Here is a 12,502-nt window from a genome sequence, read left to right as displayed (position 1 = left end):
CTTTCATAAGTTCAGAATCCAAGCAGTAGTGCCTGGTGAAAGGATGTGGTGTCTTCCACGTCGCCGCTCTGTATATGTCGATAATGGGCACTCCTGCAAAGAGCGCCATTGAAGTGGAGACAGCTCTGGTTGAATGAGCTCGAACTTCAGAATGCAGAGGATGACCTGTCTGTTGATGGCAGAAAGTAATGGCTGCAGAGATCCAACGAGAAATGCTCTGCTTAGTCAAAGGAAGAACCTTTCTGGGCCTGCTGAAGGTGACAAAAAGCTGGTTGGATTTCCCGAAACTGTTCTGTTCGGTGAATGTAGAACTTCAGACAACGTTTGAGGTCTAAAGAGTGGAGAGACCTCTCTGCTGCGGAAAGTGGATTTGGGAAGAAAGTCCGCAAGACTATAGGTTCATTGAGGTGAAAATTAGACGGAACCTTTGGGATGAATTTAGGGTTGGTCCATAGGATAACTCGGTCCTGTTTGAATTGCAAGAAAGGATCCTGAATAGAGAAGGCTTTCAGCTCACTTACACGCCTTGCTGATGCGAGCGCTAGCAAGAGCGGTTTTCCAAGACAGGTATTTGATGTCGGCTCTGTGTATTGGCTCAAAGGGATGATTCATCAGTTGAGCGAGTACAATGTTTAGTTGCCATGTGGGTGGTAAAGCTCTCACCGGAGGGAATGTTCTGAACAGGCCCTTTAAAAATTGCTTAACCACTCCAGAGGGGAATACCAGATGACGAACGCCTGAAGCGAGATATTGCCGCCAGATGGACTTTAATAGAAGCATGGGCCAATCCCGAGTGCGCCAAATGGAGCAGGTAAGGTAGAATTTGTGCAGGTGTTGATGAAAAGGGGTGTATTTTGTTTGCTTTACACCATACACAGAACCTTTTCCACTTTGGAGAATACGTCTTGTTGGTACTGTCAGCCCGAGCCCGGGCTAAGACTGCCCTGCATTCTTGAGGAATTTCTAGGTTTTGAAACTCTCTGAACTCAGGAACCAAGCCGACAATCTGAGAGATGCTGGATCCGGATGCTGGACTTGCCCCTGGTTCATTGTAACGAGAGTCGGGCAAGGCTTGAATAGAATTGGCGGTTCCAGCGACAGGAGATGAAGCTCTGGAAAACCAGTGTTGGCGCGGCCAAGCTGGTGCTATTAAGATCAGGGTGCAATGCTCTGCCTTCAGTTTCCGGAGGACCCTGGGAATCAGGGGAAATGCGTATGCAAAGATGTTGCACCATCCGATCGAAAATGCATTCCCCAGTGATCCCTTCTGGGGATGCCAGCTTGCGTAATGTTAACCCCCACTGGGTCTGGGATCCCAACGGCACAGTTTGCCACAAGCTTATAATGAACAAAAATAGGTGCAAATGCCGCTAACTCATGAGTATGACAACTATTTAGTCATAATATACGGTTAAGACAATATGTTTGTTGGTTTTAATTCCAATTCCTTTTTTATTTTTGATTTTCCACTTCTATTTGAATAAATGATTTTTCAAATTATTATACAAATGTTAAAACCTAGTGTACACAACAAAGAATGATATTCATTATATCAAAAACAACAACTTTCCTATTTACAACAAAATGCATACTAATGTACATTCAATCCGCACTCATTCGTCAATCATACCAGTACAAACAACACAAAGAAACATCAATGGTTCGATAAATGCTGGAATCACAATATTCACAACAAAAAAGCCAATAAGTGTTTTGAAACAAAAATATATATATACAATTTTTAATTTTTCTCAATTCCTAATTTTTGATTTTGGCTTGTTACAAAGTCTACGCGTTTCGAACTCGCGTCATTTGGGAGTTCTCATCAGGACCAATATCTGTAATGGAAGAACAAAAGGTTGCTTTTAGGGTTTGGGGTGACTGCCTCTATGCTACCTTTCCCCAAAACTACAAGTTTCCACACCTACCTCGCGCTCATCAGAGTATAACTGGAAAAGTTCATTAAGTCACACACTGCAAAAAATGCAGGAAACCATAATCAGAAAACAATTTAGAACCAATCTTGGCCACATCCTCAAACATTCTCACACATGCCAGTCCACAATCACTTACTTGTATGTTTTAATCGCCCGTTTATAGCTGCCTGACTCTCAGCATTCTAAAAGACAAGGGGGCAAATGGAGCAGCTCGATTAACTTAATTGTCCTGTTCCAAACAGCTCTGTAGCTCGGTGTATGGTGGTTGCAACACAGCGCTTACCTGGAAAGGGGAATCAGGCACGTTGTGTACGATATCGGTGAGCTTCCGTATTCAATTCTATAAATAAGCGGGAGACTCAATGTTAGAAAATTCCGTCCCATTCGGATTTCAGGAGCATTTATGCAAAAGGCGCGTTCGTTTCATGGAGTCACGCTTACTTTCTTCAAACGGGGCCCACTGAGGCTGTCGAGTATATGTTCAAACGACTTCAAGATGCTCTCCTACTCGCATCCACTTCCTGGTCCGCATAGGATCATGGGAAGTGTAGTACCGAAGCGTTGCGATATTTGTGGCTGAAAGGACACTTTCTTTCTTATTCAAGCTTTATTTGTTTTTGTTTGTCCATTGAATTGTATTTGTTGGTAAAAACGGGTTTGTTTTAATGATGTGGTCGCCACCGTGGTGTTGCGGGATTTATAGTTTTTTAATCTTACGTGTTCCGTGGGTGATTGTTTAAAATTTGCTCTTTTTAGTGCCAAATGTTGGCACGTGTTGATAACGCGCGTCCGGTTTTAAGAGTGATTTAAAATTTAATTTGCCTTCTGGTTTTAGATAACCGGATGGGTCACTGCATGTGGTCGCCTGCGCAACCGGGGCAAAGTAAGTTCGTGCAAGTGGTCATGGTGGATGTGGTCTCGATCTGGCAGTTTTTTTTTGCAATTCTAATGGATTGGTGGTTCCATGTTTTCACATGGAATTACAGACTACCAATCAGGTTAACCCATCACTGAAATTGATATTGTCATAGTTTGAACATTTCTGACAATTTGTTCAGTCCTGACAATGCTGTGTTAAACTTAACTATGAGCATCGCTTCTCTTCTTATGAGATTGGCGTCTAAATCGCCACCTCTTGCGTCATTTTCCACCCTTGAAATTACTGTCCATGTCATCTCAGTTTCTTTGTGATTTTTTTCTTTCCAATGGTTTACCAGAGGTGCATTGGCAACATTGTTTCTTATTCTTGATTTATGTTGCTGTATCCTTAGGCGCACGTCTTGATTGGTTTTACCAATATATAGAAGGTTGCATGGGCATATGATTCCATATACCACATAACGAGTTTTACAATTCGAAAACACTTCATGTTTCCAATTCGTTTGTGTGTAAAAACTTTTTCTTCCTGTGTTGAATCGCAACATGAACAAGTGCCGTATCTGTGGTGGCCTTGAATAGGGGGTAAACTTAACATGGTACGCAAGTCTGGGTTCTTGACTTCTGGTACAGCTGCTCTCACTAATTGATTGGCGATGCTATAGTTTTTCTTAAATGCAAAAAGTGGTTCATTCTTGAAAGATGGATCCAAATTTTTTAACAAATGCCAATTTTGTTTGACCAACTTTTTCAAAGTGTTTGAATTTAGACAAAAAGTGGATACGAATACCATTCTTTCAGTTTCCTTTTTCGGTCTTCTTTCCAGTAGGCTTTCCCTAGGTGTCCACCATGCTCTTTTTAGTGATTTTCTGAGCAATTTCTTTGGATACCCACGTTGTTTGAGGTTGAAAGTGAGATTTTCTGCATGTCGTAAATATTCTTCTTTCTCTGTACAATTGCGCCGAATCCGGAGATATTGCCCATAGGGAAGATTGTCCTTCAGGCTACGTGGGTGATTACTTCCGAAATGCAAGGCTTTATTCCGATCAGTTGGTTTTTTGTACAGAGTTGTCACTAAACCTCCACTGGAAGGATAAACCTCAACATCCAAAAATGGCATTTTGTCTCTGGAATGTTCGATGCTAAATTTAATTGAGGGCATTCTGTTATTTATCCATTCATGGAAGTTTTTTAGATTCTCCTCTGAACCAATCTACACAAAAAAGATGTCGTCTTTTGCAGTATCAGTATCTTTTTTGATACCCTGTAGCATCTCATTAATGTGTTGTCCAAAAAGAAGCTGACCATCATACGGCATGTCCAATACCTTGGTCGGAACCTCAGGCCGGAAAGATGTTGCCTTAAGCCAACCTTGGCGCCTCCATCGCCACATCAATCATCTCTGAAGCGGAATGCTCGCCTTCAAGGAGAATCTCCTTCGCCTCTTCTTTCTGCTCGTCTTGAAGCGAATCCAAGTATGGAGCGGTATCTGCCCACATTTGACGGTTGTACCGACCCAACAGTGCTAAAGAGTTTACTGCACGCACCGTTAAAGCTGACCTGGACGAAAACCTCTTCCCAATGTTGTCTAGCTTTCGACCCTCCTTATCTGGCGGCGCAGCCAATGCAGCCGATGGATTTTTTGACCTGCGCTGCGCTGCCTGGGTAATCACAGAGTCTGGCTTTGGATGGCCAATAAGGCAAGCTAGGGCTGTGTCAGGAGCTTTATATTTTTTGTCCAAATGGGCAGCACTGGAACCAGAGATGAAGGGTTTTGCATTATTTTCTCCTCTTGTTCCCAGATGTAATCAATGATGGACCGTACAGCCTTTTGGAATGGTTCCTTAAAATCATAAAGGAAGCAATCCTGTGGTGTTGCTGTTACTTTGAGTTTGAAGCGCAACGCTGCTCTCTCTAGGATGTTGTGGATTCCCCTAATGTCTTCCGTGGGTGAACCCGCTTGTGCCTGTACAGGGGATGCTGGACCTGGAATCACATAGTCATCCCATTCGTCTTGTGTGTCCTGGAGCTCCCCTTCCTCTCGTTGTTGTTCCTCTTCTTCGTCTTCCTCATCAGAGGATGGCAGAGGACACGAGGGAGCCGGATCTGGTTGAAGGACTAAAGGAGTAGGCCGAGGCCTAGGTGGCGGTGTCACCACTGGCGGAGGCGGAGCAGTGGACGGAAACCTCTGTTTGTAGTCCGCAATGAGAAACTGCAGATCTGTCACTATGGATGCTGGGAGACACACCATAGGCAGTTGAGGAGGCGGAGGAATTCCTCGTGGTACTCCAAATAATCCTGTCATTGTTCCTCATAATCTGAGCTTTCGTGAAGTTTCACGCGTAGTTCAGATGGGCTTGTCGCTTGTTGGAACATAGAGCCCTCATCAGAGTCCTCATTATCCAGAAGATGAGCAGGGGGGAATGGCTGGACCCTGCTCGGAGAGGTCAACTCCGGCGTGAGAGTACGCGTAGTCATCCTGAAGTGCGTATAGCTACACTTCAAGGGAGGCGACTATCGTCGTCGAACTCGTCGACGGAGCGGTCGTTGACGGGGGAACGTCGACAGTCAACCCAGATTCCGTTGACGACGGTGTCTTCTTTGATGACGACATAGTCGACGGCAGCGTCGTCGACGATGGTTGCTTTGTCGACGGCTTCGTCGACGCAGGTGTCGCCGTCGACGGCTTCGTCGACGCAGGTGTCGCCGTCGACGGCTTAGTCGACGCTGGTGTCGCCATCGACGGGCCTGTCGACGCTGGTGTTGACGACGACTTCATCGACGATGAACTTGTCGTCGGCGATGGGGCCTTTATCGCCGATGACGATTTCGTCGACGACGATGAGGCTTTCGTCGACGTCGATGGCGCTTTTGTCGACGATGACGGTTTAGACTTTGTCGACGATGACTTTTTAATAACAATTAGAGATGGAACAGACCTACCCGTCGACGACGAGAATGTAGTAGTCGTCGAAGTTGATGTTAAAGATGACGCCATCGACGTGGAGATAGTGGCTGTCGACATTGTCACAGGCAGAGCTGAAGATGTCACCAAAGGTTTCTTGAAGGCAGGATCTTGTGGAGAAACCTTCACAGCAACAGCCTTAGAACGAACCTCTGAAGACTTGGGCGTCTTCTTTTGAGGTGGTTGCAAAGATGGTCCTGGGGATGACGTTCTAGGCCTTTTGGGAGAAGTGTGTGTATACTCCTAATGGAACACTCACTCTCACCTGAAGAGACTGCTTGATCCTTGTCCTTCAGTCTCTGAAGCCATATCAGCAGGCGGCCCTCTCTATCCTTGAGAGTTTTGGCTGAAAAAGTGCGGCAGACTTTACAATCCTTTGCTGAATGGTCAGGGTATAGACAGTAAAGGCAGTCCTCATGCCTGTCATCCACATGAAGCCTCTTTTTGCCACAAGAGGCACAAGGTCTGAAGAGTCCCTTTTTTGGAGTATCAGCCATGGATAAAGGAAAGATCCTTCACAGAATGATAATTCTGAGACAAATATGTGGAAAAAAATCCAGAAATACAAAGAAACTGAGCAGAGCTCAGAGGAGACTCCCTTAGCACGACGTGTGGTCGAAAATCTGAGGGACTAGGGCTCCTTCCAGGAAGGTTCTAGAGGGTGGTGATATCTGATTGGCTCTTGGCCAAAGTTTGGTCCTTTTTACAAAAGGACATGGATATGTTACTAATGAGAGGCCTCTGGCCTATTGCTATGTATATGTCTTTATGACATTACTCTTTTTATATACCGGGGACCCCCACCCCGACGATGGGGAATGATTCAGGCATGTGAATCTATGAAAGTTACCCATAATACTGGATAACTCATAATTACTACATCAAAGTAATGTTGTAATAAGACCTCGGCCGTCACTGTCCGTACCCGCACCTTTAAAATAACAGGAATGTTCTCCCAAACTCTAAATTAGCACAATCGCTGTGAGTAGTTTATTGCAGTCGTCCTATGTAGAGCACACCCCGCGCATGGAGAGCAGTGCATTCAGTCCAAATAGTGACAGACTTTGGCGCAACCAAACTACTGGATGGGAGATTATGTCTCCCAATGGCAGAGGACGCAGCTTTCGCCGGATCCAGGTGCTGGTGTGTGAAGCAAGAGTAGAGGACTGTAAACTAGCACGTGCCGCCACGCTAATTGAAAACAGATGGCCCCTGCGCGCCGCTGCTCGCTCCTGCAAGGTGGACGCCAGCACAAGTGCTGGACGCCAGCACAAGTGCTTGAAAAGAGTTTATCGATTTCTAAAGGTCATCTCCTAGAGCAGCCCTCCGACCTGCGCTAGGCTCGACCGAAAAATAGCTGGATAGAAAAAAATATACAAAATATGGTGTGCACACAGAATGCTTTCTTCTGTGGCTTTATTGACTCAGCTACACATACCTTTAGCTGTCTGGAAACTTTTCTGTTATCAATTCTTCAAAACGAACAACAAATAAAATGAGAGGGAGTGGGCTTTGAGTTTTACCCCTTCAGCCACCCGATCCTTTACGGTCAAGGTATTCCTAGGATAGTTACATTATCTTGTGTGTTTCCATTATGTTGTGGTGATGGAGTTATAAAGTAGTCCTTCATTTGTAGCTTTAGACCCAGTGTATGCTCTCTGATGCAGTTACATTGGTGGTAAAAAAAAAAACATCTTGATTGCAGAATTATGGCTTTTTTGTTTAGGAAATGCTTGCTGTTTAGACACCTTGCACTCTTCTTGGAGGGCATAGGTTAACTCTACAAATTCAGTCTATTCTGCAAATGGGTCCTACTCCCATTTCCCAAGCGTTGTCACACATTATCAACATACCAGGAAGACCAGCATTTACGGCATTATGAATTTATAACTGATGACAGTGACATATTTGCTCAAATCACAGCTAGGAGACTTTGAGAGCATGGGTTTCTATACCCAAGTGTATGTAGTTAGAAAAGAAAAATGTAGCAACAAAACCCTTTATCATATTGTTGAGGTTTTGTTTACCTTTCCATCACTACCTTTGCTCCATATACAGAAATCCGCTAAATATTACTTAGTTAAAAATAAACAACCACATGGGGCAAAGGCTACCTTGAAAGAAAAAGAATTAACTAGACATAATTTAAGAAAAAACACAAGCATTTTTTGCTAGAAACGGACTACTAATCTGTTCTCCAATCACAAACTCTTCCGTAAATTTGAGTCTTCCCTCCCTGTGTTGTTCATACTATAATGATGCTAGGTCATTTAGTTATTTTACCAGTCCTGTGCACTACCCACGACTGAACAAACTATGCAAAAAATAATTAATAAAAAGAAACCAAAAATAAGCAGAAATGCTTCGATTATTGATGCTTATTCCCCTCAGTCCATATAAAAAGATACATCTCTTCGAAACAGTCGATCTGAGGAGGCTGAAGAATATCCAGTGCAGACAGCACCTACAAAGAGATAAAAGAATTATGACACGAAAAAATGAAGAGCACATCTTCAGGCAATGATGCAGAGGGATGCACTGCGAATCCTTACATTCTGTCAGAACACTCCCCTCCCCAACCCCAAAAAATAGAACCCGTACAATGCATGTGACGTCTATCTATTTTAGTGCTCTATTAAATACGAAGCAAGGCCAAAGTACCAAGAACTTCCCTCATGTGATCCTAAATAAGATTGACATACAGACAAAAAAATCAAATACTCAAGAAAAAATCCAACAGTGATTTTCATTAACAAGAGAAATGAGACAAAAGGAATGCAAAAAAGAATTTATGAATAAGTTAAATCCTCTTTCAAAACCCCATGATTATCAACAAAGAACCAGGCTCGTACAAATATCTGTTGTATGTTTTGTAGTGCTCTGTATATTTTCCTGGTCTGTAATGTCACTCTAAGAGCTTAGCAATAGAAGTTTCTTATTTTTCAAAAGCATTTGGGCTTAACTGTTGAAGTTATTTAGGAATTAACAAATTGAATTAATTTGTTAAAATAAATCACTTAACAAGTATTGGCAAAATGAAAGGGTCTCTGCTTTTAGAACACAGCGTAGAGCAATTAGCTTTGCTAATGCTTCTTTGCATCACAAATTCCAAAGTGAATGGCAACTGGTGAGTCAGTATGCATGTCCATTTATGCGAATGAATGGGCGGCTACCTAGGAATTATTTTTCTTTATGTGAAAAACCATTGCATGCAAATGCTCAGAAAGAGCATGCATGTGCACTGGTCTATACAAATGCAAGGGTGAATTTTTAAGAGAATATATGAGGGAAACCTTATTTGGTAAGACTAATGTAAAAAATGTGGTTGCTTTCTTGTGAATGTTTACAAACACGGGACTCCATTCCAATGCTTGCTCAAAAGTATGTATGTATGTATGTGGTATTTCTATAGTGCAAACCGAGCCAGAAGGCAGCATAGAGCTATTCAGGGTCAAAGGTAAGCATACAGTCAAAGAGATATAGCAGAGTTAGCTAGATTCTGACATCATAAGTGCACTGTTACCTCTGTCTTGCAAAGTACTTTACAAGGGGACATCTTTTCTTCTTCCCCAAACTGGAGCAGCATTGGGTTGGTCCTGATGGATACATAGATGCTGTTTCAGATCGTCGCGGTATAGATGGAAAGGGCAATTGCCTTGTTTTCAGTTGTTTACACTTTCTAGTCTCTAGTTGGTTTTGTGCCTGCGGCTATCCCTAGAGCCACCAGAGATAGTGTGTTGGTCTGCAAGCTGGTCATTATGGCTTTGTATTTGATAAAGGATTGGAGGCTGGAAGTATTTCTTCAGGTCCTGTAGGAGATGTGCTGCAGTGTGTAGGGGGGGGAGGGGGGGAGAGCATGCAGCAGGACAGTACCACCATCCAGATGTGAGAAAACAAGGGCTAAACAGCAGTTCTGAAGTCTGTGCTTTCTGGCAATACGTTCCTTTAAAGGTAGGTTTGGTGTCCAGAATGAATCCATGTGACGCCATTCGGTGACAGTTGGGGTTCGAAGTCCTCAAGGTTCTTGTCATTGAGCCAGGTTTGTACTATTTCTTGCTTGTTGTTTTTGGCAAATAAAAGGACATTTCTGTCTAGATGATGTGCAGGCAGTGTTTGTGAACTGGATACTTGAAGCCCTTAAAAGTTAGATGTCTTTAAAAAGTTTCCTTTTTCCTCCTAGTCAGCTTTCCATGTCAATTATTTTTCTTAGACGTTACCTCAACATTAAAGAACTTCTCTAAAACTACAAAGCTGGATCGAAGCCTTTGTGTAGGCTTAAATATGAGCAGGGAAATTTGCAGTGGATGTTGCTGTTGCAGCCATAAAAATTGAGCCTACTGTTTGTTGCGCTTATCCAGATCCCCTATAGTGCCTCAAGATGCAGAACAGGAATGTCCAACCTGTAGCCTGTAAGATGAAGGACGATGCATGCAGACACAATGCTTGGACAAAAGGTCCATACAACATCTGCTGGAACACACAGATGATTTGCCAAAAGAATCCCTGCGTTAACTAATTACACAATATTTTGCCTCTATTAATATGGAATATGCTACTTACCAGTATGCATCTGTTCTTGGCATAGAGGGCTGCAGAGTGGTACATTTATGAATAGATCGCCATCTGGTGTTGGGCTCGGATGAGTGCACTTGTTTTTCTCTTGGAGAAGTCTTTTGTCGTCACAAGACCGATGACTCCTCCTTTGGGTGCTAGTGCGCATGGGCATCTGCTCCATCCTTAGATTGTTTTGCCATAGTAGGGTTAGATGGAGTAGTGTAATAGAATACAGAAAGAGATGCCCATGTAAGTGTATCTAAATAAGATAATGTTGGAACATACACAGGTTTCCGGGGAGGCAGGGAGGGCATGTACCACTCTGCAGTCCTCTATGCCAAGAACAGATGCATACTGGTAAGTAGCATATTCCGTTCGAGGCATATGGGCTGCAGATGGTACATTTATGAATAGATTATACAGCAGTTACCTCCCTAGCGGTGGTCACCCGTGTCTGTTGCAACCGTTTGAAATAAAGTTTTTAATACAGCTTGGCCCACTCTGGCTTGTTGTGTTGCCTGCACATCAACACAGTAGTGTTTTGTGAAGGTATGTGGTGTAGACCAAGTTGGTGCTTTGCATATGTCATCTAGGGCAGTGGTTCCCAAACTTTTGACTCCTGAGGACCCCCATTGAGTCACCACTGGAAGCCGGGGACCCCCGAGCAATTTGTAGGAGTTACATTTCAAATATAAAAACAGTAATTTAAAAAAACACACACGTGTTCACACAAAACAAATACTCGAAGTACTAAGGATTTTGGGGCCAGATGTACGACCATCTCATTTAGCGCCTCGCAATTGGCGACACAATGCAAGTGGCAAATTGCGAGTCACTAAACGAAATGTACAATAGTGTGTTTAACACTGTTTGGGATTCCCAATGGGGTCGCAAATGCGGGCCTCATTAATATTAATATTAATGAGCCTCTCGCAATTTGCGAGTCCATTGGAAATGCCCGCCCTCCCAGGGATGGTGGCCTGCTGGCTCAGCAGGCCACCATGTCTGGCACTGCTTTTAAATAAAGCAGTTTTTTAAAAATGCAGCCCGTTTACCATGCATTTAAAAAAAAAAAAAAAAAAGAAAACGCAACGTTTTAGTTTCATTTTTTAAGGGCAGGCAGAGGTCTCTGGGACCGCAGCCTGCCCTTAAAAAATAATTTAGCATTTATTTCCCCTGGGGACCCCTTCCCATTGGCAAATGCATTACCATCTACTTGAAGTAGGTGGTAATTGCAAGTGTTTTGCGACCGAAAAACATTTGTACATGAGACTCGCTATTTGGAAGGGAATGCCTCTTCCAAATAGCAAGTTGCTAAACCTATTTAGCGAGTCACAAACAAATTGCAACTCGCGAAATAGGCTATGTATATGGCCCAATAGGTTTTTGCATGCGCAAATGGGTTCACGAACCCATTCGCACATATAAAAACGGATGGTACATCTGGCCCTTAGTATTTTATATTGAAGGAACAGCTTCTCTGTCACATGTATTTCATTTGTTTTATAGCATCTCTCATACCATTGTAGGATGTCAGAGCACTTTACATCACACACATATAGAGACATTGAATCATACATGTAAATCAGTGTGTATATAAAATGTTACATAAGGTAAAGGGGACTACAAGGATTACATGTCATTCATACTGGTAGGCATTTTTAAAGAGTGCTTGGTCTGGAAAAGCACAAAAACAGGATAAACAACATAACACAGTGGCTAGTAACATTAAAAGTATATTTCCGCCGAAATAAATCTTTTTAGCAGCATCCGGATAATGAATAACTGGGGAAAAATATAAGTTACTAACTGGTACCATGCAGTTTCCAAGCAGCTCTTTGATGACAGTTTATAGGCCCCTCTGCTAGATTACGATTGCCACTTATGAAGTGCACAGTAACAAAATAATCACTGTGACAAAAGCAGTAACCACGAACCTATGCACATAAAATACTGCTTTTCTAAAATGCATGCTACACGTTCTTTGCAGTAGGCACATTAACCCTCTGTGCTACATTAGTTAAGTCAAAGCTGCTACTGAACAAAACTCGCCTTGCTCTCCAGCAGGTACATAAATCACTGGCATTATCTTGACACTTTTATTGTTGCTGGAAAGCTGCTAATTACACAAGAAACTTTTCTGTCCTTTTAAAACTGCTGTCTACGGACC

General features: G+C 43.0%; 1 protein-coding gene across 1 annotated transcript in view; it reads right to left on the bottom strand.

Annotated features, from left to right (window-relative positions):
* LOC144768630 (serine/threonine-protein kinase NLK2-like) overlaps positions 1 to 12,502 on the bottom strand; it is a 329,305-nt gene that overhangs the window by 177,787 nt on the left and 139,016 nt on the right. Inside the window, exon 3 of the mRNA XM_078652439.1 lies at positions 8,187 to 8,242. Within this exon, the coding sequence (XP_078508565.1) occupies positions 8,187 to 8,242 (56 nt within the window). The remainder of the gene's footprint in view (positions 1 to 8,186; positions 8,243 to 12,502) is intronic.

The sequence above is a fragment of the Lissotriton helveticus genome, chromosome 7 (genome assembly GCF_964261635.1).
Source record: "Lissotriton helveticus chromosome 7, aLisHel1.1, whole genome shotgun sequence".
Lineage (NCBI taxonomy): Eukaryota > Metazoa > Chordata > Amphibia > Caudata > Salamandridae > Lissotriton > Lissotriton helveticus.
This window is presented reverse-complemented; position numbering and strand designations above follow the sequence as displayed.